At 62.0% G+C, this 25,981-nt stretch overlaps 2 protein-coding genes across 3 annotated transcripts; both read right to left on the bottom strand.

Moving 5' to 3' along the window:
- Nucleotides 1–1,108: 1,108 nt before the first annotated feature.
- Nucleotides 1,109–11,405, bottom strand: CEL (carboxyl ester lipase). The gene is made up of 11 exons (XM_042964150.1): nt 9,316–11,405; nt 7,104–7,254; nt 6,889–7,011; nt 6,581–6,778; nt 5,848–5,978; nt 5,576–5,683; nt 5,333–5,450; nt 4,021–4,207; nt 3,637–3,840; nt 2,539–2,736; nt 1,109–2,208 (listed from the first exon to the last, which is right to left on the bottom strand). The coding sequence occupies exons 1-11, from the start codon at nt 9,526–9,528 to the stop codon at nt 1,365–1,367; spliced, it is 2,475 nt and encodes an 824-aa protein (XP_042820084.1). The 5' UTR covers nt 9,529–11,405; the 3' UTR covers nt 1,109–1,364.
- Nucleotides 11,406–11,474: 69 nt separating this feature from the next.
- Nucleotides 11,475–25,453, bottom strand: GTF3C5 (general transcription factor IIIC subunit 5). Of its 2 annotated transcripts, none has more exons than XM_042964151.1 (11): nt 24,968–25,450; nt 22,630–22,849; nt 21,157–21,355; nt 17,985–18,180; nt 16,763–16,867; nt 15,554–15,668; nt 14,983–15,063; nt 14,700–14,797; nt 13,806–13,888; nt 13,000–13,142; nt 11,475–12,143 (listed from the first exon to the last, which is right to left on the bottom strand). In XM_042964151.1, exons 1-11 carry the CDS (start codon nt 25,112–25,114, stop codon nt 11,989–11,991), a joined length of 1,542 nt encoding a protein of 513 aa, XP_042820085.1. In that variant the 5' UTR covers nt 25,115–25,450; the 3' UTR covers nt 11,475–11,988. The 2 variants fall into 2 exon arrangements, with proteins under 2 accessions (XP_042820085.1, XP_042820086.1); XM_042964152.1 differs by having other exon boundaries at nt 12,022–12,143; nt 13,802–13,888; nt 24,968–25,453.
- Between the last annotated feature and the right edge of the window lie 528 nt (nt 25,454–25,981).

Genomic DNA, 25,981 nt, shown 5'->3' with positions numbered 1-25,981 from the left:
CCAGGGCCAGTCCAGGGCCGGTCAAAGGCACTGGGGTCCAACGGGTTTCTCCTACTGTGTCAGGAGGCTCCTGAGAGCAGACCCAGCAGGTACAAGCACGTAGGGAAAGTTGTGTGTATGCTAATGTGGTGGAGAGACACGTTGTTGCGTTCTTGAGTTTCCATTGGCCAAGAGCAGGGACAGTCACCAGTAGAGGCCACAGGGCTGCGAGGGTCGCTCCCCTCAGTCTTGGACGAAGAAGCCCCTCTTCACACCTGAGAGCCCTCCACCAAGCCAGAAGCCCAGGGTAGCCAAGGTGGCCACAGGCCGGCCCGAGTGCCCCCCACTCCTTGAGGGGGGGACACAGGTTTGCCCCCTGTCCAGCTCAGCCATGTGGGGCCCAGGCCTCAGTCTTTAATCCGTGACTAGAGAGGGAAAGAGTGGCTGGCTGGTCCCCGTGTGCTGCTGTCCCCAGTCCCACCAGGCAGAGCCATCCAGGACTCCAGAATCCGCTCTCCTGTGAGCCCTCACCACCTCCCCACAGAGAAAAGAATGGGTGAGGGGTGGAGAGGCTCCCCAATATCGCCTCAAGCACTAGCTTTGGAGTTCCTGGATTTGAGTCTTTGATGACCTGGGGCACGTGTCCCCCTCCCGGTGCCCACCTCGTGCGGCCATGGTGAGGTCAGGCTGCTTAAGCACTTGGGCACTTGGCACGATGCCCGGGCCCAGACGCCCAGATGTGGGAATGGCCCTGACCTCTGCCTCCCGCCCCCCTCTCCCCCCTGTCCCCAACCAGCTCTGCCAGAGCCACCCAGGGCCCAGTCCTCTTACACCCTCTTCCTTCTGACCTTCTAGTGTGATGCCTTCTTCCCCTCGACTTGCATCCAGCTGGAAGCAGAGCCGGTTTCCAACCCCGGGCCAGTTCCCCAGACCCCGGCTACAACCCAGGGGTCACTGCCCATGCCCCAGAGGGCTTGGCGTGGCTGGACTCCACCGGTCCGGGGGGAGGGGGACACTGTCTGCAGAGCCCAGCTTCTCTCTCAGCTGCGGCCACCTGGGAACCAGCGGCCCAGGGCAGAGGGACCCGCTCCTGAAGCCCGGTCCTGGCTCTGACATTTCACTTCTTCAAGCCCGTGTCCTCCTCTCTCGAGCGAGGGTGGCCCTCCAGACTTCCTGGGCCTTCAGGACTGAGGGAGACCATGGGGAAAGGCGGTGGGCCCAGAGCCTGGGGCTACCACATAACTGAGAGCCCTGCATTCTGCAGTGGGGACCAAGAGAGCAAAGGAAGACACCAGACAGAGAGGGATGAGGCTTTATTCAGGAAGAGGTCTGGAGGGGAGTGGGCCGCCGGGGTCTCACCCTACGGCTTCTTGGGGCCGAAGACATTAGAAGCCAATGACTGCAGGCATTTGAACCCCTTCAGAGTCCCCGGAGGGGGGCGCGGGGGCGGCATCGGAGTCCCCGGAGGGGGGCGCGGGGGCGGCATCGGAGTCGCCCGAGGGGGGCGCGGGGGCGGCATCGGAGTCCCCAGAAGGGGGCGCGGGGGCGGCATCCGAGTCCCCGGAGGGGGGCGCGGGGGCGGCATCGGAGTCGCCCGAGGGGGGCGCGGGGGCGGCATCGGAGTCCCCGGAGGGGGGCGCGGGGACGGCATCGGAGTCCCCGGATGGTGGAGCGGGGGCGGCATCCGAGTCCCCGGAGGGGGGCGCGGGGGCGGCATCAGAGTCGCCCGAGGGGGGCGCGGGGACGGCATCGGAGTCCCCGGATGGTGGAGCGGGGGCGGCATCCGAGTCCCCGGAGGGGGGCGCGGGGGCGGCATCAGAGTCGCCCGAGGGGGGCGCGGGGGCGGCATCGGAGTTCCCAGAAGGGGGCGCGGGGGCGGCATCCGAGTCCCCGGAGGGGGGCGCGGGGGCGGCATCCGAGTCCCCGGAGGGGGGCGCGGGGGCGGCATCGGAGTCGCCCGAGGGGGGCGCGGGGGCGGCATCAGAGTCCCCGGATGGTGGAGCGGGGGCGGCATCCGAGTCCCCGGAGGGGGGTGCCGGGGGGGCCCCGTCTCCGGTCATCGTGGGCAGCGCCTGATAAGTCAGGGTCCAGTAGCGCAGGTAATTCGTCCTCAGGTGCTGCTTCATGGAGCCGCCATCCATCTTCCTGTTGATCTCCAGGTAGTTGTCACTTTCCACAGTGTAGGGATCCCAGTGCGTGGGCACAGCTGAGTGGCCCATGTTGGGGTTCCTGCAGGGAGGAGAAAGGCTGGGTTGGGGGGCTGGGGGCTCACAGGGGTCTGGAGACCTGTGTCCCTAGCCCACCTGGGCCCCGGCTTGCCTGGCAGTCCTCTACCCTCCGCACCGACCCCACCATCAGGGTATATACGTCACTACGTCCTGGGCACTGGCTGGGCGTGAGCCCCAAGAGGCACAGGTCTCGCGGCCTAGCAGTACCTCTATCCACACATACGACAGAGGCACCGAGGCTCGGGGAGGTTAAGTGAGGGCACAGGAACCCAGGCCTGCAGGGCAAGGGGGCAGGAGGCCCTGGGCTCAGCCTCGACCCCGCCTTCCTTACCCGCTTCTGGCAAAGTTGGTCCAGTAGGCGATCATGGCCTTGGAGACGGTCCTGTCTTGGGACCGGTAGCCCAGGGGCGTGGCAAAGGGCTTCCCAAAGACGTACTGGATGTCATCGGCGTGGTCAGCCCCCACCCACTTGGGGTAGGTGGGCATCCGAGAGGGGTGCGAAAACAGGTAGGTGTAGGTTTTGGCGCTCCTGAGGAAGGGAGGGGAGACCGGCCGAGTTGCAAGGGGCTCACCCAGAGCGTCAGCCCAGAGATGAGGCCTGGGGGCGGGGGGCTGGGGCAGCAGGGAAGGATCTGGGGAATCCCCCCAAGATTCATGAAGAATCCTGACACCTGGGGAAGGGAAAGCCGGGGGCCAAACCCGTGGATCCGTGGGTTCTACGATTTTGGTTGTATTTATAATTCACCTCCACGAAACAAACTGAGGCATCTTCCTGTAATTCGCTATCAAGAAAGATTTCTTTTTTCTCTGCAGGTGAACTTGTATCTTGATGTAACTGGACAAGGTGTATGCCCTTGGATGTTTTCCTTTTTTGCCTTGACTGCCAGGAAGCTCGGAACTACATTTATCGCTTAGTTGCTGCAAAGCTTTGGTTCTAGATTCTAGGTATAATATTATCTTCTTGCTTTTGAAGCCTTCCTCACTTATTTTTTATTTTCATTGGCTATTATTCTACGGAGGTTTTTTGTTTTTTTTTAATGCGGCCACAGTCTTAAGTTACTTTGAAAGTTGGTAAAGCTGAAGCCCATAACAGAGATCCTCACCGCCCCGTGTTCTTTCCTTCTCCACAGCACGAGGGAGGCAGGGGAGACTCAAAGAACTTTTTAGCAGGAAGGACTGTGGGGTGAGGGAGGGCACGCAGCACTGGGCTGGGCAGAGGATCGTGGGAGGGTTTGGTAAAGCCCCCCGAGGCTGGGAGGCGAGGAGGGGCTCTCTCAGTTCTTGTCGGGTCCGGGGAAAGAGGTGGTGCGGGCATGGCCTTCCCAGGCCTCACAGACACCCGTGAGCCACCCAGCAGAGAGGCCTCAGGGCGAAGGTGCGTGATCCCAGGTGGCCCTCCCCCAGGGAGCCTCCCTGCCCAGGTCCTCACTTGGCATTGGCTCTGTGCTGGGCCAGGGCAATCTTGGTGGGCACCAGGAAGAGGATGTCCGTCTCGAAGTCCACTACGGTCTTCTTCCTGGTCTCCTGGGACGCGTCGAGGGCCCAGGGCTCGGTGTAGATGTCAAAGGTGGTGTTGGCTCCCCTGAGCCCCTTGGTGATGGTGAGCCCGCTGACCAGCTTGTAGAAATCCTCCCTGCGGGGACCACAGCAGCACTGGACCCGCCACCCGGTGCCGGTGGGAGGGTATCTGTGCCCCCACGGACTGTCCCCCCCCGCCCCACCCCCACTACTGGGCTCAGTGCTGATCTCTGCTGATGCCTCCCTCGGCGGCCCCTGGGCACTGCCCCCCGGGGGCCCCACACCCCCTGCTTACTCGGTGACCTCCTGTTTCTGTTTGTTGATGGCTGGCATGTCGATGCTGGCAAAGACGTGGCCGTCCATGTTGTTGGTACCTGCTAGGTAGTCGATGTCGGCCGTGTTGACGTATAGGTTGACGGGGTCATCGGGGAGGAAGTCACCGTCGACGACGGGGAGAAAGCCCAGGTAATGCAACATGGGATCTGGGGGGGGGAGAGGCAGGATCACACAACTCCGGTACCCACAGGCCCCTCCCCTCTGTGGCAGAGTCAGCTCCATCCCATCGAGGCTGCGGTGTAGACCCCTGCTCCCTCTGATCTACACCAGGCTCCCTCGGGTCCAGCACCACCGGCATTTAGGGCCGGATCGTTCTACGTCACGGGGAGGCGGGGCGGCCAGCGCCCTTCGGGACGTTTAACAGCATCCCTGACCCCAAGCCACGGGATACCAGTGTGACAACCAAAACTGTCTCCGAGACTCTGCCGCACGTGCCCTGGGGCCACAACACCCAGAGGGAGAACCGCTGACCTAGAGGCCAAGGCTGTCCTCCCACCAGCCTCACTTCTCACTGGGCCTAAATCAGGAAGGGGGAGGATCTGGAATTGAGGGGACCGATGGACAAAGAGGCACCCCTCTCCGGGCTGGGTTCCGGTGTGCCCGCCAGAAACGGTGCCAGGTCCGCATGGTCCCCCAGATCCCTGAACTGGCCCCGAAGGGACTGGAGAGCCGGCTCGGGGCAGGTGGCGGCCCCGGCCTTCAGGAGGCCCAGCCTCGCCTGTTTTCCCTCCAGTTCGTGCCGGAGGAAACAGCTGGTTTGCATTTGGGGCCACGTGTTTGCTTGGCTTTCGGGTTTGCTCAGCACTTACGGTTTTATTTCACGTCCGGCAAAGGTGCAAAATGAGGGGGCCTCTTAGCATCAAAGGATGCGCGAGAGCGAATGCCAGCCCCCTGGGCTGGGGGGCCCCCCGGCACTCCGGCGACGCTGTGCCGCGGGGGTTCACTGAGCGTTGAATGAGGGGGCGGGGGGAAGGAACCAGTCGTCGGGTACAGAGGCGCTCGGTCTTAGGTCCGTGCATCCCCCTAAAACCGTGTGCACCGTGGGGGCTGGGACCCAAATGCTCATCAGCTTCTCAAAGGGGTCAGGACCCAGGAGGATACGAAGAAATCGTGGCCGTCTCCTCCTACAGCCGGGGCCACCCAGCCTGCAGGGGTGGCTGCAAGCTGCCTAGGGATGCCAGCAATCTGGTGACAGGGCCACGCCTCGGACCTGGTAGTTTGCTCTCTTCTCCAGGAGCATCGCCCTCCCCCGCCCGGCAGCCCCCACTCACACTCCATGCCTGCCAGGGGCATCTTATAGGCCAGCGTCAGGGCACGGGGGTCGGTGACCTTCAGACACCTGGCCATCCTGGCGGTGTCGTCCAACGGGCAGCCCACCTTCTCGGCGATCTGGCGGGGGGGGGGGTGGGGGCAGGCAGGCAGGTGAGGCCAGTGCTCCAGGCAGAGGAGGACGGAGTCAGGACGGAGTGGGAAGGAGGGAGGCCCCTTCCCCGCCTACCACGGCCCCTCTTTACCCTTTTGGCCCAGAAGAGGGGGTTCTTCTGGATGGCCCAGGGGCATAGTGCCACTCCACTCTGGCTGATGGCTCGCCGGATGAGGCCCTTGTTGTAAGGAGAGAGGGTCTGCAACACACAGAGGCCCTGTCACTGAGGCCTCGCCCCACCCTGCCCGGCCCGGGCTCAGCCAGGGATGCCCCACGCGTCAGTTCCGGCCCTCTCCTCCCTGCCCCCAGAGGCTCCCTCTCACACCGTGGGGGGCGGGTCCCCCCTCCAGGCGTCTCCCGGACCTGCAGAGAAACGCTAGCACCTCCGGCTGACTCTCCAAAGATCGTGATGTTGTCGGGGTCCCCCCCGAAGGCTGCGATGTTCCTTTTCACCCAGGCGATGGCCATGTGCTGATCCCGGAGGCCATAATTACCTGGGGGCAGGGTGGGGGGTGGGCCTTCATCGGGGACCCTTGGCCGGGGCCGGGGGTGCCAGGGCCTGGCCCACACGAGGTGTACGATCCACGTGGGTGGGATGAGAGCGGCCTCGGCAGCGGAGACCCTGGCTGAGCCCCAGGATGTTGAACGGTCCCCCCGGGAGCTGGTCGGGTCAGGTGCTGGGGCAGATGTGGGGCTCAGGCTGGGGGAGGGCCGGCCTGCTCACTTCTCTCTCCCCCTGCCACGACCCCCCGTGTCTGTCTGTCTATCCTGCAGCTTCTGTGTCGCCACCTCGACGTCCTCTCTTCTGTCTCTTTCACTGGCCTCCGTGTCCCTGGCTCCTCTGGGCCTCCCCGGGTCCCACCCTGCCTGTCTGTCTCTCTGTCCGGCAGTCTCTTTTCTTTCACTGCAGCTGCCGAGGGGCTCCCGCATCTCACGGCCCGTTTCCAGCCCCCTGGCTCTGCAAATCGGATTTCCCGGGGGACTGTCAGGAGTTGCTCGGGCACGAGGGGCGTCGAGGGGCAGCCCCACGGGGCTCAGAGCTCACGGGGTCAGGCGCGCTTCCTTCCCCTCCCCGTGCCCAAGATGTGTAGCAGACCTGGCAGGTTGGCGTCCCCAGTGCTGAGGAAGCCCAGGGGGCCGACGCGGTAGTTGAAGGTGACCACGATGACGTTGCCCCGAGTGGCGATCTCCTCCCCGTCGTACAGGTAGTTGCTGAGGAAGTTGGCCCCGTGGCCGGCCCCCATGAGGAAGGCGCCTCCGTAGATCCAGATCATGACGGGCAGGTTCCTGGAGACTAAGGCGGAGCAGAGCGGGCCCAGTGACCCCGCGTGCCCCCCTCTGTCCCCTCCGCGCCCTGTGCTGCTCTCGGGGGCCTCCTGCAGGGTTCGGGGAGGGCGAGCCCACCTTCCTTCTTGCCCTGGGGGACCCAGATGTTGAGGTAGAGGCAGTCCTCCGCCCCGTAGGTGTTGTCCTGGGTGATGGTGGCCTGCAGACAACGCTTCTTGAAGTCCTTGGCCTTCAGGGTCCCTGTGGGCGGCCAGCGGGGCCCGCGTGAGGACGGCAGCCGCCCCCACCGGCACCCCCGACGCGGGGCCTCGCCGGCACCTGCCCGCTCCCACCTTGCCAGCCGGGGTGCCGCTCCGGGTTCTCCAGGGGCCTGGGGACGGCGGCGAAGGGGATGCCTCTGAAGACGTCCACATAGTTGCCAAAGAGGCTGAGCTTCTTGTTGACGCCTTCCACGAAGCCTCCTTCCGTGTACACGGCGCCCAGCTGGGGGTGAAGGCCGAGGCTCAGGTGGGCTCGGGCCGCTCTCCCTCCCGAACGGGGGTGGGGGCCACCTGAGCCGCCCCAGGGTGTCCGGAGGCTCCCGGGAGACAGCTTCGGGGAGGGGCCCGTCCGCACCCGAGACCGAGGCCCCTGCCGCCTGCCCTCGTTCCCCGAGGGGGTCCCGCTCCCTGGATCCGGGAGGAAGCTGCTTCACCCAGTGTGTTCCCACCCTGGGAAGCCTTCCGAGTAGGCTAGGAGAGGCGGGTTTGGATCCCGGCTCCGGCCACCTGGCTGTGACCATGAGCCTCCGTTTCCCCATCTCTAAGATTAGACAGCAGCACGGCCCCCCTTGTGCCCCCCCCCGCCCAGTGTCCAGCTGGCCCGGAGTCTGTGGCCCCGTGCCGAGTTCTCACTGCTGGGAAAGACCTCTGCCCCCCGGGCCATCGGAACCACTGCTGTGTCCCCAGCCCTGGCACCGAGCCTGCCCCCGCGCGGCCAATGCATCCAATCCTCGCTAGGGGGGGTCCTGGGGGCTGGTGTTCATCTCCCCGTTGTCCCAGGAGGAAACGGGGACTTTCCTGCTGGAAGTCATCCTCAGGGAAACAGCTGTCCGACCTCAAAGCCAGGCCCTCATCCCCTCCTAGGGCCGCCTCCCCATCCGTCTGGTCCGGTGGCAGGTCTCCGCTTCCTGGCTCTCACCTGCACTAGGTTCCCGGTGGGCGAGTGCGGGGCAGCCCCGCACGCCCAGGTGGGGACCCAGCACCTTGTGAGGTCTAGGCTAACAGGGGAGTGGGGAGGCGGGAGCTGCATTCAGAGGCCGGAGTTCCTGCCAGGTGCCGAGGGTGGGGCAAGGGACCCAGAGGCAGGTGCAGGTCTGCTCCCAGCCCTGTCTCTCCATCTCAGGATAAGCAGCCTTGTTTCAGGCCTCTAGGCATTTGTCCTGGCCGGCTTCGGGCTACTGGGGCACCGAGGTGGGCCAGGTCAGTGCCTGGGGACTGGGAAGTCACCTCTCAGAACGGAGATTGGCCTGAGGCTCCCGGGTGAGGGGTGAGGGCCAGGGGCCCTCGCCGTGGTGGCAAGGTGGGAGGGTGGTGCTGGCTGCTGGAGCGCTGAGGGGCAGTCCCGGTCCTTTCTGCCCTCAGACAAGCCCCTGCCCGCCCCCCCCCCCCCCACGGCCCAAAAAGACAGCAGCATCCCCTCGGGGCAGCACCTGAACTCACTCTAGGTCCCGAGGCAGAGGCAGCAGGGACGGAAGGGCAGGATAGGGGTGAAAATGACACGGGGGCTGCGTGTCTGTGAGGTTTCGTCCTGAAGCACTTTCCCCGCCTCATTCCTCAGGCTGCAGCAGGGCAGTTACGGAGGGCAGCCCTCCCGCGCACCCCCTACCCGCCCCCTCAAGGAGATCTCCGGACTTTCCCAACTTCCTCTTGGGAAATGGAGGTTATGTTGGGAACCATACTCCGAGTGGGGTTCCAGGTTTCTGCTCAGCCACTGGTGGCTGTGTGACATTGAACAAATAGCTCACCTGCTCTGGGCCCATCTCCCCTTCTATAAAAAGGGGACAGCGACCTCTCTGGAGAGGAAGGAGCCAGACGGACGCTGTGGGTCAGGTTCCCAGACTCAGGAAACAAAAATTCAGGGCTCCCAGTTACGTTTAAATTGCACGTAGATGGATTTTTTTTTTTTTTTTTTTGAGTACAAGTATATCTCAAATATTGTACAGGACATACTCCTACAATAAACTCTCCATGTTTTATATAAGACTCAAATTTGGCAGCTCTTCCTGCCCAGGGGTCCCGTCCCCATGCTTTAATAAAAGCCCCTTTTTGCACCAAAAAAACTCAAATTTAATCTGGCATCCTGGATTTTATCTGGCAGCGTGAGCAAAGCACCAAGTGCCCAGGAAATGCTGTCTTGAGAGTTGAGGTCTCTTTCTCAGGCTGGCTCTTTCTGCCGCGGACTCTGCCCGTCTGCCTTCCCTCCACCGTGCCCTGTGCCCAGCTTCCAGATCTGGCTTAGTGAGGACTGAGCGGCCCCTGCCCCCTCTGCCGGCCTCTCGCTTACCTTGGCCGCACTCGCTGCTGCTAGGCAGCAGGCGAGGCCCAAGACGACCAGCTCCAGGCGCCCCATGGTGTGTGCCCGCCTCTGCGTGGCCCTGGTTTGGGCCCTCGCGTATTTATGGGGCTGGAGCCAGCCTCCGAGTCGCCAGCTTCCCCGCAGAGGGCCCCTCTCCCTCCTCCTACCTCCGGCCCTCCCTCCAGGCTGGCCACACTCCATGTAGCAGTACCTGGGGCTGAGACAGCTGTTGTTTCCAGCCAGCCTCAGGCCGGGCCAAGGTCACACAGTAGGGGACACGCACACGGGTGCAAGGACAGTCTGTCTTTCCCAGGGCTGGCTGCTCCGAACGCCCTGGTGCCCACAGCGCACCTGTGCAGGCCACTGCCTACCTGGGAGCAGACGCAGGTGGTACTGGGTAGACGGCCGCAAGGCCTTCGGCTTGGCCGGGGGCCCACTGCCCTCCATTCTGGCTCATTTCTTCACAAGGGCTTGGTTTCACCCTCAGAGAAATGGGCATGCTTGGTCTCCACGGCCCGCCTGCCCCCCAGCCCCAGCTCAACAGGAGGAGTTTGTAGGGGACCGGGCATGGGACTTCTGGGACACAGGTGGGTGTGGCTGACTCTTGTCACCAAAGGCCCACTGGGGGTGGGGACCCGGAGCAACGTAGGTGATCCTGCCCTTGGGGTGGGGGAGACCCCACATTCAGCACAAGTCCTGGGACGGGAAGACCAGAGGCTCAGGTGGCCCACGGGAAGCGGGAAGCGGGGCTCCAGCCCAGCCTTGAGGGCTTCCCTAAGGAAAAGGAAACGCTGGACTTTCTGGCCCCAGAAATGGGCCAGGCAAAGACCCTGGAGCAAAGCCAAGCAGAGACAGAGACCAACCGACAGACAAGGGAAGGGACGGAGTCAGAGAGCCGGGGAGGGGGAGAAAACAGAGCAGAGGTAGGTGGCAATAGAAAAAACAGCCACTACCGTTTCCTGTGACCGTGTAGGACTTCGGTAGTCAGAGAAGGTTACTAAGTGGGAAGGCCACCATGGACAAGGCCTGAAGACTGTGCCTCTGAGTTTGGCCGCCTGCGGAGTCACCTCTCACGGAGGATGTTCAGGTTCCGCTGCACAACCACCTCCAGCGACGGGGGCCCATTCAGGAGCCAGGGGACAGCCAGAGCCCTGTCAGGCCAACGGCCCCTCAGACCGGGCCCCAGCGGGCCCTGTGCCGCCCGGGAGCCGGTGCTTCTGACACAGGCCACGGACCCCCTGACATCATGCCTGCTGCTGTCACCAAGCCTGCCTGTCCACCAGATCCAAACCTTTTGGGACACAGAGTGGACGACAGGCTGGAGAGGGGTGGGGAGAGGTGGGGGTGGGCACCTGCAGGTGGGAGGAGTCAGGACACGGGGAAGGGGCTGTGCGGGCCAGGCCGGGACTAGTGTGGCTTCGGCTGGGCAGCATGAGGACACGGGTGCAAAGGGCTCGGGTGCTGCCCCAGGACAAGGAAACGTATTTGTTAACTTGTGCCTTTCGTCCGGCTATTCCGAGAACGTGTTCCACAGGCAGTTATTCTGAAGGGGGGGGAGGGGGCCCCTCCTGGTCCCCAGCAGCAGGGAGCGGGGCCCTCCGGGGCAGTCCGCCTGGCCAGCTTCTCCTCCAGAAGGCAGGTTCCCAGGACTGGCCACTTTAGGCCAACTGTGAGCCACTGGGGCTCGTGATCTGTCATCCGAGGGGGCTGCCCAGGAGCCTGGTCAGCAGACTGAGGCTTACCGGAGGCACCTGACTTTAGAGTCAAAGTGACTTAGGGACTTGTCACACCAGGTGGCCCGGTCTGCAGGCTGATGGAGGGGGCGACTGGGCGCATCCCCGCAGCACGGTGGCCCAGCTGCCCCACGGCACGGGTGGGAGTGCTCCCCAGGGAGGGCAGCCTCAGCCCCACCAGGAACGCGCACCCCCTCTGGCTACACAGCAGGGAGCTCAGAGGCAACAGGGTCGGTTTCCCCATGAGCCTCTCAAGAACACGCCCGTGAGGAGCAGTAAGGGATCGGCTCGAGGCTGCGGGACCGTCTGCGGCCTGACGCGTACGTACTTGAGCCGCGCTCACCCGACCTCCAGAGGAAACTCCGCTGTGGCTCCGAGCCGCCCCCCCCCCGCCCTCTACTGAGACACCAAGACTCCTTGGGAAAGTGTATTTGATCGGGACGATTCCAGCTGGGCCCCAGGCGGATGGGATCCAAACGCAAGGGCCGTCTTCGCCCGTCTGTGACCGCGGAACAGCTTCCTCACGCCAGGACCATGACTGCCATCGGTCATAACCTCCAAGGCAAGAGCAGCGTCTTCAGGCCACATCGTCTCCACCGCCAGCTGTTCTCGGCCATAGAGAGGTGGTGGCCATCGGCTCAGCCCGTTGGACACTGGGCTGGCTCACGGCTGCACAGAACCAGGTCACAACCTCTGGAGGTGTCCCCAGGCACCCCGGGCCAGAGGGCATCCCGGAGCAGCAGGTGTCTGGGGCAGGTGGGCAGGACCAGGGTCAATGGCACCCAGTGCCGGGGTCCCAGCTTTCCTCTGAGGGGTCTCCTAGGGCCGTTCTGGTTGCTGTGGGCAGCACTGGGGAGCCACGGCTTGTCCTGGCACCGTTACCAGTCTCGTCTGATCAAGGAGGCCCAGCCGTGGCTGTAGGTCTACGTCACACGTAGTCCAGAATCTCGGTCTCCATCTCGTTCTCGCTGCCGTCGGATGGCTTGAAGTCCTCCTCCTCCTCCTCCTCGTCCTCGTCTTCCCCAGACTCGTACGTCAGCTGTTCTTTCCCGCCATCAGCCTTGGTCGGGCTGGAGAAGAGAGCTGGGGCCGGGAGACAAGGCCGTGTGTGTCCCAGCACAGGCTTCCCCGGTGTCCCCCAGCCCAGCTACTGGCGGTCCCGGCCTCCAGACCAGCAATCAGGCTCCTGGAGGCCTACTGACACTTATGGGCGGCTGGGCTCAAGCCCTGGGGAAGCCGCTCTGGGGGGGGGGGCGCGGGGGGCTGGGGGACCGGCACTCTGCAGTTTTACAAGCGCTTCAGGGGAGTATGAGGCCAAGGGCTTTGAAAACCACTCACCCCCGGAGGAGGCTAGGTGGCTTCACGGGTCCAAGGGACCCCGAGAATGCACAGGACATTTTGTGTGAGTGCTTTTCTCTGGGGAGAAGGTCCGCGGCCTCGGGAGGATTCTCCGAGAGGCCGTGTCCCAAACGGGGCCGAGACCCCTGCTCCCATCAGCTCCGTGGAGCACAGATGGTCTGGGAGGAAGCCGTGCTCACTCTCCCCCGCCCCTCATCACACCTGCAGACCAGGAGCGCCCACTCCTCTTCCTCACACCCCCCCACACCCACTGCCCCTGCTCTCCGAGTGCAAGAAGACAGGCCGAACGTGCCCACACGTGGCTGGAAGAGGGCGGGTGGCGTCAGGGCGCAAAGCGGTGGCTCCGATGGCAGCACCAGCCCTGCTCCAGCCCGGTCCCCCGGGCCCGTCTCCTGCCTTAGCCCCCAGGCTGAGCACCGTGACGCCCACCCGTGGAGACCTGGAGGGCAGGCCGGGGGACCGGCTCCTGGCGGGGGGTGGGACGATTCCACCCGGGTGCAATTTCTTGGGGGATGGGTCCGCTAGGGAGACTTGCTCTGTCCCCAGAGCGGGGCGTCCCTTTGCCCCGATCGGCTCTCACCAGGCCTCTTGGAGCGGATGGTCTGCCGGATCATGAGGGACATGGTGTCCCTCAGGTTGTCGCTGGTCTTGGGGAGGCACCAGCCATCTCGCTCCGTGCAGCAGTTCTCGGCCCCGTCGTTGCGGTGAATGATTCTCTGTAACCTGGGGGTCAGGACGCGGCGTCTCGGGTGGGCTTTCTGCCCACAGGTGCCGTTAAGGGTTTGGCAGAGGTGGGGCCGTGCCTGGAAAAACAGCACTCGGACGGCCGCGCGGGGGCGCGAGCATAGGACCAAACACCCACGGGACGCTGGACACTCCCAGCCAAGGTCCTTAACCGGCGTGGCCCCCGACCCCAAGGTGCGCACAAAGCGGGATGCGGCCGCGCACGCTCTCCTGTGAGAACCCCCGGCCCTCGCCAGATTTCAGGCCGTGTCTAACGTGCTCCCGTCTCTTCCCATCCCAGCTCCCCCCACCCCTTCTTTAAACACCGTAAGAACTGGGTGAAAGGCTCCTGGGATTCTGGTCCGCTGGGGAGGATCAGGCACCGGGTCCTAGACCTCCACGGGGGCAGAGGAGGGAGAGGCCCGAGACTCAACCACAAGACACATCGGCGCCCAGCCCGGCACCGCAGCTCAGAGGCGCAGCCCAGGCGGACCCTGGAAATGGCCCCCGGCGGCCGCCAGGCTGACGCGGGAGCCCCGTGGTGCCCACCGCCCCGGGCGGGGCTTCCCGCCGAGACGGGCCTCGCGGAACAGCTTCGGGACACCTTGGTCCCGAGCCCCGCCCTCCTCACCCTGGCGTCTCAGGGCCCCTTCACGTACGTACTCTTCCACATTCAGGTCACATAACTGGTAGAACATCTGGCGATAGGGCGGCAGGGCCCCCTCCCGGAAGACGTAGACCGAGTCCTGGGGAGAGGACAGGGCGGGAAGGTGGGTCGGAGCTCTCCCCGGCCAGTCCACACCCGGCGGGCCTGGCTCCTCCCCTGGACTCAGGCGGCGCAGACAGGCCAGAGGCCGGGAGTAGGCGCGCAGAGGCTCCGACTCCCCAGGAGGGGTCCCCCGGCCTCCGCGACCATGAGCCGCCTGCGCGGCCGGCCGCGGTACGGTGCGGGCTGTCGCGCCAGCTTCGCGGGCCCTCGCGGTGCGCCCTCATTCCTCACCGCCTCCTACCAACCGGTCCTGTTCTGCTGCCCTGCACACTGCCCGCCCTCTCCCCCTCTGCTGCACGTGCCCCTGGCACGTGTCCCCTACGAGACAGCTGAGCCGAGGCTGGGGGTGCGACTCACAGCAGCCCGAGTGGGCGGGAGGCCCACGGAATCCCACGTCCGGTGAGCCAAGGACCCCGTAAGCCCACGAGCCCCCCCGCAGCGGGCTCACAAAGGGCAGCCACACACAGCTGCCGGTGTTGCGCTCCCCGCTGACACCGGCCACTGCCTCTTTGCCCAGATGGTCAAGGCCCCCGGGGCAGGGCGGCTCACACCCTGAGCTCTCACTGTGCTCCCCAAGGCCATCCTGGAAGCTGGGAGCTGTGCAGAGGCACCAAGTGGGAAGAGCTGCCTCGGTCAAAGCCCCTCCTGGTGGCCTCGACCCGGGAGATGAGAGTATGTGCGTGTGTGTGCGCACGTGGCCTGCACGAGGGGGGTGCCTCCTCTCCACGGTCCACTGCACCCCCAACCGGGCAGGCGGATGCTCTCCTTTGGGGCTCAGGGGCACCCACCTTGAGCTTGTACTTGTTAGAGGTCGATTTCCGCGTGCCACCTGTCCCCGACGGGCCCAGGCCCTGCTTCAGGTCATGCATGGTGACGAGCTGGCTGGCTGCAAGGGGACAGCAACAATACTTTGGAATCCGGGAGGACGTTTCTCCCCACCCCTCCCGGAGCGCTGGCCCCTTGGGAAGCCCCACCGTACCCCACCCCACCCCAGCATGCTGATGCCCACCTCCCTCAGCGTCTCCGTGAGGGCAAATCAGCCTGACCCACAGGGCGAGCCGGGGCACTTACGCATCTTTTTGACAGTGATGGGGAGGCTGTAGTTGTAGGTGCTGCGCTTGGCCTTGACAGGCATATCACTCGGGGCGTAACCTGCGGACGAGGAAGGGCGTGTCGGGTGCATGCGGGTGCAGGGCCCTCCTGGCCATCAGAAGTGGCTTTGCGCTAGTCGCGCACCAGGGTTCGCTGGGGCCGGCTCCTGAGAAGGGGACTCCAGGCCCCCAGGCCCCAGCGGCCACCCTTACGGCACCGACCACACGGGACTGCGTGCTGGCGCTCTGCGTGCGCTGCCTCACTGCAGGCCTGGGGACCAGGCGGTATTGGGTGCCCGGCCCCCACCGCAGGAACCATAACAGGTGGAGGGACCGAGTGCACGAAGAACGAGTTTAGCGGCTCGAAGGCCAATGGTGGAGCTGGGACCCAGGCTGGGATCCCCATCTCTCTGCTATTCTGCAGAGATCTCACCCAGGAGGAAAAGACTTTTATCTTCGCCATAGGGATACATTCCCATTACAGAAGAGAATGCTGTAGAAAAAAAGACATTGAGAGAGAGAAAGAAAACCAAGGTGTTAGTAATTTTTACCGTATTTCATTCCACAACGGATTCGGAAGTCAAGGACTTGATAAATTTTGGCATCTGGGTTTTTTCGGGGATCATACCCGTATCGGATCCACAGGCTTCTCCAGGGGCCTGTTATCTGGGGACAAAAGGCGGGAGTGTGGGGTGGGGCCAAGGCTGGTCCCTGGCTCCCTCAGAGATGTAGGCCTGGGGGGACATGAGTTGGGGACACAGCTCTGGAACTCCACCCCGGCTCTGCCGGGTGCAGCTCTGTCACCTTGGGCAGGCCACTTGGTCTTCCTGTTCGAGAGGACAGGAGCCCCCTTTTCCATTGTTTCTGTGACGATTAAATGAGATGATGACCCGGGAGCCTTCACCACGGTGCCTGGCACATACTAAGTGCCCAATAAATGTTACTGCCATCCTAATGGACAGGATATACTGTCCCCAAACAGTACTCCTGAAGCCCTTATGTCTAGAAAGCCTATGCTAAGAGACAGACAGCCACTCTCTGAAGTCTGGGGTCCAAGCACAGGAGGGATGAGCCTTCTTCGTGCCCCATCTGTCATCGCTGTTATGGTCACATCTCAGGCTTGCCTCCCAGTGCTCCATGTGGGGACCCTCGGCAGGTAGGACGCCTTCCTCCGGCACCTTTGGCAACCTCAGTAATGACACCTCATCTCCGTGCCCTCCTGGACCGAGTCCAAGGTGGGTCTGCCCCACCCCCACCCCACTCTTCCCCGGGTAGAATGAGCCAAGGCTGGGGGCCCTGTGGTTAGGGAGCCTGGTCTCTGCAGCCCAACAGGCTGGGGTCCCAGGGGCTGTGTCACGTGCTGGCTACAGGACCCTGGCACATCGAGGCACCTCTCTGAGCCTTGGCTCTGCCTCAGAGGAAGAAGGGAATCCTGTTGCCACCCCCAGGGAAGAACAAAGGATGTAACAGGTACACAGCATTTAACCCAGCGCCTGGTCCTTAGAAGGTTCTCGATGTGAGATCGTTTAAAAGCATGCAATCCCTTTATTCAGAAGTTAGGCGATTACTCTCTAATCCTAAGATCGCAGAGGGACGGCTAGCATTGCTGAGGAGGCTGTAGGGGACCTGCCTGGGGCTGTAACAGGCCTCCCGGGGGCACCAGGACAGAGCCGCCAGCTTTGCCGTGGCTCTGGGAGGTCACAGCAGAGATCAGGGCAATCCTGGCGGGACCCAAGGTGCCAGGCTGGGCAGACACTCACCATGTAATAGGCCACGAAGGGCAGCAGAACCTTGAGCTTGTCAGGGTGGACGCTGATGTTGGCCTTGACAGCGTTACGTGACCAGATGGGACGGATTTCAAACAGCTGGGGGGGGGGGGGGGGGGGGGGGTCAAGGCAGAGACCGAGATGAACACCAGCAGCCTCCCGCCCCTCCCCCCCACCGGCTCTGCCTCTCCGGACTGGCCCAGCCCCCAGCAGACCCTTTGGGGGAGGAGCTGGCAGAGAGCGGCTGCTGACAAGCACACGGCAGCCTCTGGGCCCGGCCGCACCCACTCACTGTCCCTGCCTTCACAGGTGGGGTCCTGCACACCCAGCACAGGTCAGGTGTGGCTGCAGGACCTCCGGACTTCCGTGTCCAGAAATGACCACGAAAGACACGGTCTCTGTCCTCATGCAGCTCACAGGGCAGTGGGGGAGGCAGATGAACAAAGAAGCCAGGGCAGGGCCAAGAGGGGGACACGCCAGCGTTCTGGGACCCCAAGCAGCTCCGGCCTAGAGGGTGGAGCCTGAGCTGGGCTATCGTAAAGGCCGAAGCGGACGGCCGGGCCCAAGAGAGGACCGCGGGAGGCCGGTGTGGCCGGTGCGTGGCAGGGCCAGGGCTGGAAGCGCCCTACGCCAGGCTGCAGATCGGACTGTGTCCAGAGAACACGGCAGGGCCTCGGACAGTGGTCCCCCAGGTACCGCCTCCAGCGACCAGTGACCGCTAGAAAGGTGTCCACACAGTCTCTTTAAGAAAAAAACCCCAAGGGAACAGTCTGCTTCAGCAAGGGAAGAGGTGAGCCTCGGCCAGCAGCAACGTGGTCTCACTGAGAACCTGCCGTCTGTGCCTGTAGAGGCAGGAGTGAGAGGCCCCACGGCTCTCCCAGGACCCGCCAGCCAGGGGACGGGCGGAAGGCCACTCGGTCCCCTCCAGCATGCTGGGGATGAAGCACAGGAGGGGCTCCATGTGGTTTCTTGCTCCAACGATGAACAAAAGCTTCCCAAACCCGGGCTCCACCGTGAAGTCACAAGCAGACGACGTACCGATTGCTTAGCGCCCCCAAGGAACCGGCTTGTGCCGGCATGGCTTTGACGTGTGACATCTGGAGGTGAAAAGCTCCCACGTGCCGACGAACCGGTTTTAAAAAGTCAGCACGGCCGAAGGCAAAATGATGAGGGGTGGGGGGGGGGGTGGGCCATGCAGAGGCCGCCCCGAGCTCACCTTCCTCAGCTCCTCCTCTACCTTCCGGTCCACCGGGTTGGTGGAGATCCGCCTCCACGTCTGCACCGCAGCCTCCAGGGGCCGCACGGGCACCTCGTCCTCCTCAAAGTTGACGAAGATGGCATTGTGGGGGCGCCGGGCCCTGCTCAGGCCGATCAGGTTCTCGCCTGAGACGGGCGGGTTGTTGTAGCCTTCCCTGGGGCAGAGAGAGCTGGCGTGGGCCCGAGTGCCGAGGAGACCCCAGGCACCGGCCTGACCGGACCAGGCAGGGAGCCCCCCGGGCTGTGACGCCCGCCGCCCGCCCGTCAGGCGGAGCAGTGAGGTCAGGGAAAGGCGCGGCCACTCGGGACACGGCTGATCAGCTGTCAGGCAACAGCCACGCTTTTATGATTCGTTTAACCCCAAAACAATTCCACGAGGAAGGAACCAATTTCCTACGAGGTAACCGACAGCAGCCAGAAAGCCGCCTGGAGTCAGAGCTCGTGCGGACAGAGCCGGGACGCCCAGCCGGGGAGGCTGGCCAGGGGCCCGGTGACGCCTGTCCTGCCTCCCTCCGAAAGAGCACGTTCGGCCCAGAAGCATCTCTGCAACAGGCAGGTGCAGGGAAGACGGACGTTACCGAACTACCATCATACAGCACAGAGGCTGGAAGTGAGTGAGCATTCTAACGCCGCGTCCGCTCAGGTCTCTCGTTGGGCACCAGGCCCGGCTGTCGCTGAGGGGGGAGGTCGCGGATGTCAAGCCTAGGCGAAAGCAGGGAGAACAGCCTCCAGAAGCCCCACAATCCATCACGAGCTCCAACAGTGACTGCCATCGCATCTGTCCCTCACCCCAAACCCCGAGATTCTTCTGAAATACATTTTAAAGTGTGCCCGGACATCATAGGTTTTCATTCAGGTGATTGCTACCTTTTAAATTTGTTTCCATTTTACCTTAATTTTCTACACGACTACAAGGTGTACTCGTGTACAAGTGTACAAAAAACAAGGTGATTTTTCACACTGGAAAACACAATCACAAAGACGGGAGCAAGTCTGTGCCTTTTTTTGTAACATGACTCCATTAGGAACCATCCCGAACAGGTACAACATTACCCGCTTTTCAAGGCTACCCCTCGAGACCCTGACCACTCCCAAGAGGGAAGGCTCACTCCAGCCCTGGCAGCCCACCGCCAGAGCACAGCAAGGAGCGGCTGCCCGCCGGGGTCCGTCGGCACAGGGAAAGGTCTCCCTGCTAACTTCCTCAAGGACGAGGGACCCCCGTCAGGCCAGCCTTCCTCTGCCCGTCGTCCTGTAGGAAGCCGGACCTCCCTGGACCCACAGAGGGGCCAGCAGGGCAGAAAGATCGATGGGGGCCCTGGGAAGAAAGGCAGGTTCTTTCCATTTGCTGGAAAATCGATAAACCACATGGCGGCCAGCCTTCCTCCCTTATCACCCCGTCAGAAGCTTCAGAGCAGCTGCCTACTGGCCCTAGGGGACAGAGGGTGACTCAGCCACTGCCAGCCAGGGCCAGCAGTGCAGAGGGCCTATCTTCTTCTTCTGTGTATTTTGTCCGTCTCTGACTCTGAGAGTAAAATGCTTGGGGGATAAAAATAATCAGAACGTTTCAGAAATATGCACATGGTCTCTCCCCTAAAACTCCTGTGCCGAGGACAGCCGACTAGAACCCACACACGGAAAACTCCATCATCCCATGTGGAGGGTTGCGGGCCGGGAGGGCACGGCTGACCCTTTCCGCCTCCACGTTTCTGTCACGTTTTGCCCATCTAACCACCACTTGCTCCTGCGGTCAGGAGGGAGTGGGGGCTACAGATCCAACAGGCCCAAGGGCCGCGAAGAGGCTGCCGCGTGGCCCGCTTCTGGCTGGGGAGACTGCGAGCGGGCCGGAAGGTGCTGGGGAACATGGAAGGCTCCTCGCTCTGGTGACAGAGCGGCAGGTTCAGCAGGGTCGTGTAAGAAAACAAGCCCTTCCCCGCAGGAGGCACGCAGGGTACGTTCTCGAGGCCGCGCTGCCGGGCTGGGGCTTGAGCTCGGGCAAGCAGCAGACCGGTGCCAGCCGCTGAAGCTGCTGCCGCAGCCTGGCCTCCACTAGACAATTCTCACTACTTTGGGCTATGTCTGGAACTCTCCGTATTTTGTTAAAGGAAGAGAACATACCTTCTCCTTTGGACCAAATCTAGGCCCCTTACCATGGCCCATGAGACTCTCACCCCTACCACGCGCCCAGGCTCACTCTGCGACCACTCTGCATGTGCCAATCCTCTGTTCTAGAACGTTCTCCCTGGATCTTCACCTACCCAGCTGTGTCATCGCCCAGGTCTGTTTCAAATGTCAGCCCCTCTGGGGGCCCCCAGCCCTCAGCCCACTCACTGCCCCTTATGACCCACACCCCTTTGATCTCCTCTGAGACGTGCACCAGGCCACGGGCCCCTTGCTCACTCATCATCTGCTTGTGTTCCATCCAGCTCCCGGCCCCGCCCAGCACAGGACCTCCTATGTGCTGTGCTGTTCTCGGCTGACGCTGACGCAGGCTCCGAGGAGCGCCCCGGGCCACAACAGGCAGTCAGTGCTTGTTGATGGCAAGAGTTAGTGAGGAAAGAACATTCTCTCACCTTCTAGAGATAACTGCTCTGGGCCCAATCTTCCAGATCTTTCTAGATTTCTATGATCATACCACAGCTTACTTTCATGCTATAGAACGTGCTCCTACGCCTGCTTTCTTCACAGAGCGAGGTACCCTGGGCAAGTGCCACATCAGTCCACGAGCCTGCTGTCTGAGGCCACGTGGTGCTCCCTGGCACAGAAGGGCTGTGATTCCATTAGCCACCTCCCTACGAATGGACTGGTCACTTGCTTATTCTACCGAACTCTGCCAGGCACTCACCCTTCTAAGTGTTTCATGCTTTTGGGGATGGGACTTCAAGGCTGAGGGTGACATCCTGATTCGCTCTCCATGGTGCGGGGAGTTCGGAGCGAGGCCTCCAGCTGGGGCACAGTCACCGGCTGCTCTGCGTCTCGAGGCACTGGAGCCACGGGCTTGAGCGAAGCCGGCAGTGTTGGCTGCCTGACTCGCGAGCGGCAGACGTGAGCCTCAGACCCAGGCCCTGTGACCGCAGGGCCCTTGCTCTGAACCCTGACGCCGTAGTGGGGGTGGGGGCGGGGGCGGGGCTTACCGGTGCTGTGTCTCCGGTCGGTAGAAATAGTCCACCGGGGTGTCCAGCCGAGAGAAGATGGGCGGGGGGATGTAGAGCGGCAGCTCCTGGTGGAAGAAACTCTCCTTCTCAGGCTTTAGCATGAGCACTTTGTCATACATAGACACGCACCTGCCGCCCGCCTCCGTGTGCACAGCCAAGTACTGGAAGTCGGACATTCCTGGAAAGAGAGGGGGCCAGACGGCGGGCACCCTTTTACCCCCTCCCAGGAACTGGCAGCTGCTATGCACCAACACCCACGTCTTCTCAGGAGGCGTCGAGGGAGCCGTGCGGTGGGCGTTGCCAGGCAACGCTGGCGGGAGCCAAAAGGACACCCTTCCGGAAACTTCTGTGCACTTGACTCCGCGCACCTGGGCTCACGCGGAGGGGCTGAGGGCTTATGTGGGACATGAGGCTACGGTCTGGGTCAATGCTTCCTGAAACGTAACGTGCACATGCCTCACGGGGGACCCTGCGGAAGGCTGCGGGATGCTGTACCTCCCACGAGCTCCCAGGTGGGGCGGTGCTGCTGTCTGGGACGCGCACTGAGTCGAGGGGTGCTGGCTCAAGTACACAGACAGAAGATGAATCACGGGAAGACCCTGCCCCAGGAAGGACGGCCCTCTTCGGTGACTACCACGTTCCACCGGAAAGACTGACGTTCAGAATGCCCAACGCAGGGGTCCCAGGCCCTGGTTTCGTTTCTTGCCACTTTCTAGCCCCCTCTTCCTTCTCAATCTTTATTCTGGTCAGATTCTCTCCTAGAACTGCAGCTGCAACCACACGTTCCTAAGGCTCGGCTAGTAACCTGCCAAGTGCCTCCTGTGTGCGCGAACGAGCCCCTTCACGGCACCCCTGACCTGAACCCTCCACGAGGGCCTAAGGAACCAGGGCCCCACACTGTTCGGACGAGAGCCCGAGGATGAGGGAAGCCAAGCTACCCACCCAAACAGACTTGCTGTTCCTTACTTGCCCTCCTCATCCCATCCCTTACTGCCTCCTCACTGGGGCTCCCTATGGGTAGCAAACTGGATTGAGGGCCCCACGGGACACACCCAATTGGCCAAGAGTTCAAAGGAACATGAGGTCCCAAGGGGCTGAGGTGATCTGGGAAGGCTTCAGACAAGAGGCAAGACCGGCAGGGAGTCAAGCCTTAGGGAAGTTTCCAAAACCCTGAGGGTCAAAAATTGGAGGCCTGCTAATCAGCTTTATTTGGCCCTACATAATGGCCTTAAAAATTAAAAGATTACCTATAGAATCGAGCTCTTCTTAAGAATGCAGAAGGTGGAACAGCAGTGAGCCCACAGTCCACGGCCTGCACTGTCCCGCTCCACTCATGCCCCACCCGATTCCTGAGCATATATGGCCCTCTTCACTGTGTGGATGAGCCACAGAGCACCTGCAGGAATGTGGGCACAGGTCCTGAAATAAGCCAATGCAGTAAGCTGCAGTTACCTTGAAATTTATAAATGGTGGAGATGATGCCAAGCATCTCTATGTCGAATGTGACCTCGGGGTGGGCCCCAGGACCCGGCACCGCCCTCTGTCGCTTCGTCTTCCTCCTGATCCGCAGCAGCAGGCTGCTGGTACTGAAGCGGTTGGCGCATACCGGGTGGCAGTAAGGGTCCTTGGGCCGGAAGTACAGCTCCAGCCTCTTGGTGGGGTCTGCGTAGATCTGTGGCAAAGGCCAAGGAAGACAGTGAAGCAGTGACCACCTAAGCAGCTGGCAGGGAGCTGCTCCTGTCTCAACAAAAGCCTGACGGTGACCCAGCTGACGAGGGAAGGGCCAGGAAGCTGATGTTTCATTCTGAGCTTTTAGTTCTCAGAAGACCCATTTTTCAAATCCGGGTATCTGTTTTTTATGTAGGAGAGAAAATGAGGATCGTCTCTCCCTTCTGAGAGGCTGGAAAGTTGAGATAATAACTACCAGTTAAGTGAAGCTATCACCTCTCAGATGCCTGTTTGGTGTGGGCAGTCATGCACCTCTCCCAGCAAGACTGCGGCGGGGGGGTGGGGGGGTGTCTTCTCATCCCTGAGTTTACCATGGAGGAACTGAGGTTGGCAGGGGGAGTGGCTTGTCTTGACCTTCCTACTCTAGGAACTACCTGCTCCAAAGGGTCCTGCTATTCAGACTTCCGTGCAAATGTTTCCAGGTCCAAAGGAAATGGAATCAACTAGGAACAAGCGCAAGTATGGCTAAGTATCACTCCTCCTTTTGAAGTCTTGGTTCCTTCTCCTTAAAACGAGGTACTAACAGCACCCCCTCGCAGGACTGCTGTATGCAGACGTATGCAGCACACTCAGTCTGCTAAGTCAGGGTAACCACTCGGCACGTGTCGCCCACATAGGGTAAGAGTAGTGTCAGCTGTGTGCGTATGAAAACACCAATGATGCTCACTGAGCCCAGATCATCTGCTCTCTAGTTTGCTGGCTCCCCAACACTAAGGACACAGCCTGGCCCTTAGGAGGTGCTCAGGAAACGTGGAGGGAAAGAAGGTTAAAAGGAGGCCCAACCCTCAGGAATCCCTTCTCGCCCAACACTGGCCTATGAGACCACGAGGCTGGGAATAACCCCAGACATGGATCTGGCAGAGGACGTGCACAAGAAGCACCGACAGAATGAACCAATGACCAGTGTCTTCTCAAAGGCTCTCACTGTAGTTGGGTACAAATATCCCTGAGGTTACTGACAGTAAGGATTCTGTGAGTACCACAGTAAAGCCAATAAATCAGGATCAAACAGCAAAACGTGACTAACAGCCTCTATGGCATCCTGTGCTTAATGACAGGTTTTCAATATTCATTAAGGAGGAGGAAGCAGCAGGTAAGAGTTCAGACTTCAGAGGGCAGACATGCATTAGTTCAAACCCCCACTGCACCACGCGGGTGTTTTTTGACCCAGCTTTTCTTACCTGGTAACTTTATCTGAAAAGTTAGGAATAATGGTACCTAACTCCCTGGATTGTTGTGAGGATTCAGTCACGCATCTGACAAGTATTTTGGAAGAAGCCACTGTTATGGATGTTAGGACTATAGAAGTAAACAAGAGAGACCAAGTCCTGCTCTCATGCAGTTTACAGTCTCAGAGCCAAGCGACCAAGAAGGACAATAAACGCATTAAAACACAATTTCAGACTGCAATTAACAGATTGAAGAGGCAGGTATGAACTGCTAAGGACTCTCTACAGAAGAGACATGTCAATATTTGGTGCACGGAAAAGCACTTCCCCGGAGCCTTGCACAAGGCAAGAATTCATCCCAGCTCCCTTATTTTCCTGCAGACCTTGAACAAATTGCCTCGGTTTCCTTGTAAAATGCGGACAACGTCAGTGGCTACTGGGCAGGGTTCTAATTTGGATCGGATGTCAGTAAAGCACCTGGAACTGAGCCTGGTACCGAAGAAGTTGCTAGCCATTACTATCTTTAACCCTAACCACACACTTCATCCTCTGTCCCGTTGGCCAGCGGTCTTGATCCGCGGCGCTTGGGTCTTCTCTGTGAATGAGGACAGGGCAGCCAAGCACACCGCGGGGGCTGCAGCTGAGCTGCGCTCGGGCTGCACCGCCGAGGCTGCGGCTCCCGGGAGGAGGGGACGGAAAGGACACCCCGCCCCTCTCGGGGTCTCCCGTCGCTCCCGCCACTCCAAGGCAAGTCCCCGCCCACTGGCCGCCCAGCGCCCTGCTCAAGCGCCGTTACCAAGGAAACCACACTTCCCTGGGCGGTCCCTCCCGCCGAGGTCCCGCGACTCCGCCCCCCCCCCCGCGCGATTCCCCCTCCCACCCCAGCTTCTCACCCGGGAGACGCCCTCCTCGCCGCCCAGAGTCGGTAGCATCTTGGACACGTCGCGCACCACGCCTGGGTACTCCACGCACACCATCCGTCGCTCGCGCCGCAGGTCCACGGGGACCGCGGTCCCTGGCCCCGCGTCCGCCGCCGCCATCCCTGCACGTCTGGTCCGGCTCGTCGCGGTCCGGCCCTCCACGCGTTCCTAGGGGCCTCGCCGCAGTGGTTCCGCCAAAGAATCGTTCCGGGTTCCTTCGCTGCTCGCGTCTCTCTACATCCCTGGGCTTAGCGAGACTCGAGGCCTCTGGGAGCAAAGGCCCGAGGGGAGGCCCCAAGGTTTCGGGGTGATCGACCGTCTGGTCCTCAATTCTGTGTTTAAAATGATGAGAGTACCCCGAGGGGCGGGACAACGGTTTGCCGCTCCCAGCAACCCAAGAGGGCCTCGGACTGTAAGACACCGCCCAGTTCTCGCTTTTAGCCAATGAAGCGTCAGGGGGAAGCCAGCTTCCGCCCCTTCTACTAGCTCTTAGGTTTCACCCAATGAAGAGCCAGAACTGGGCCGGGTCCCCGCCCCTTCCTAGGACTTCTTCCAATGACGGCTCGGGGGCGGGCCCGAGGCAGACTTCCGGCCCGCCTTCCGGCGACGGACAGTCCCTGCGCTGAGTAGATTTCCGGACTGGAGCCCGCGGAGGGGTTTTCGTGGGGTTCGGCGCACCCTCCTGCCGGCTGCTCCGGGGAGGAGTCTCTGGCGGCGGGGGGAGGTGGACCTGGAAGTGCCAGCGTGAAGACATTGCGCTTTGAATGTTCTCCTCATGTCCACGCACAGAAAAACCCCGGAGCTCGGGTCGGAAAGCGGCGTGAAGTCCCTCGTTTCTTAGTTATTAAGCGCCTACCGTGTGCTGGGAACTACTCAGAACCTAACAGAGGAGCGGAGCGTGAAGTGAGCGGCCCTGTGGGAGACCCTGAAGCGAGGAGCATGGCCCATTCCAGGAAGTGACAGAGGACAAAACTGTAGGGAGCAGAC

This window comes from Panthera tigris, chromosome D4 (assembly GCF_018350195.1).
Source record: "Panthera tigris isolate Pti1 chromosome D4, P.tigris_Pti1_mat1.1, whole genome shotgun sequence".
Taxonomy (NCBI): Eukaryota; Metazoa; Chordata; class Mammalia; order Carnivora; family Felidae; genus Panthera; species Panthera tigris.
This window is presented reverse-complemented; position numbering and strand designations above follow the sequence as displayed.

Excerpts from the sequence above, each read along its gene's own strand:
- GTF3C5 (XM_042964151.1), bottom strand. The coding sequence starts at position 25,114 with ATGGCGGCGGCGGACGCGGGGCCAGGGACCGCGGTCCCCGTGGACCTG. Across the intron at positions 22,850-24,967 it reads GCGAGGAGGGCGTCTCCCGG|ATCTACGCAGACCCCACCAA; the intron begins GTGAGAAGCTGG and ends CCTTTGCCACAG. Across the intron at positions 15,669-16,762 it reads CCTTCGTGGCCTATTACATG|ATAACAGGCCCCTGGAGAAG; the intron begins GTGAGTGTCTGC and ends TTTTGTCCCCAG.
- CEL (XM_042964150.1), bottom strand. The coding sequence starts at position 9,528 with ATGGAGTGTGGCCAGCCTGGAGGGAGGGCCGGAGGTAGGAGGAGGGAG. Across the intron at positions 7,255-9,315 it reads CAGCAGCGAGTGCGGCCAAG|CTGGGCGCCGTGTACACGGA; the intron begins GTAAGCGAGAGG and ends CTTCACCCCCAG. Across the intron at positions 6,779-6,888 it reads CCCCCAGGGCAAGAAGGAAG|TCTCCAGGAACCTGCCCGTC; the intron begins GTGGGCTCGCCC and ends GCTCCGCCTTAG.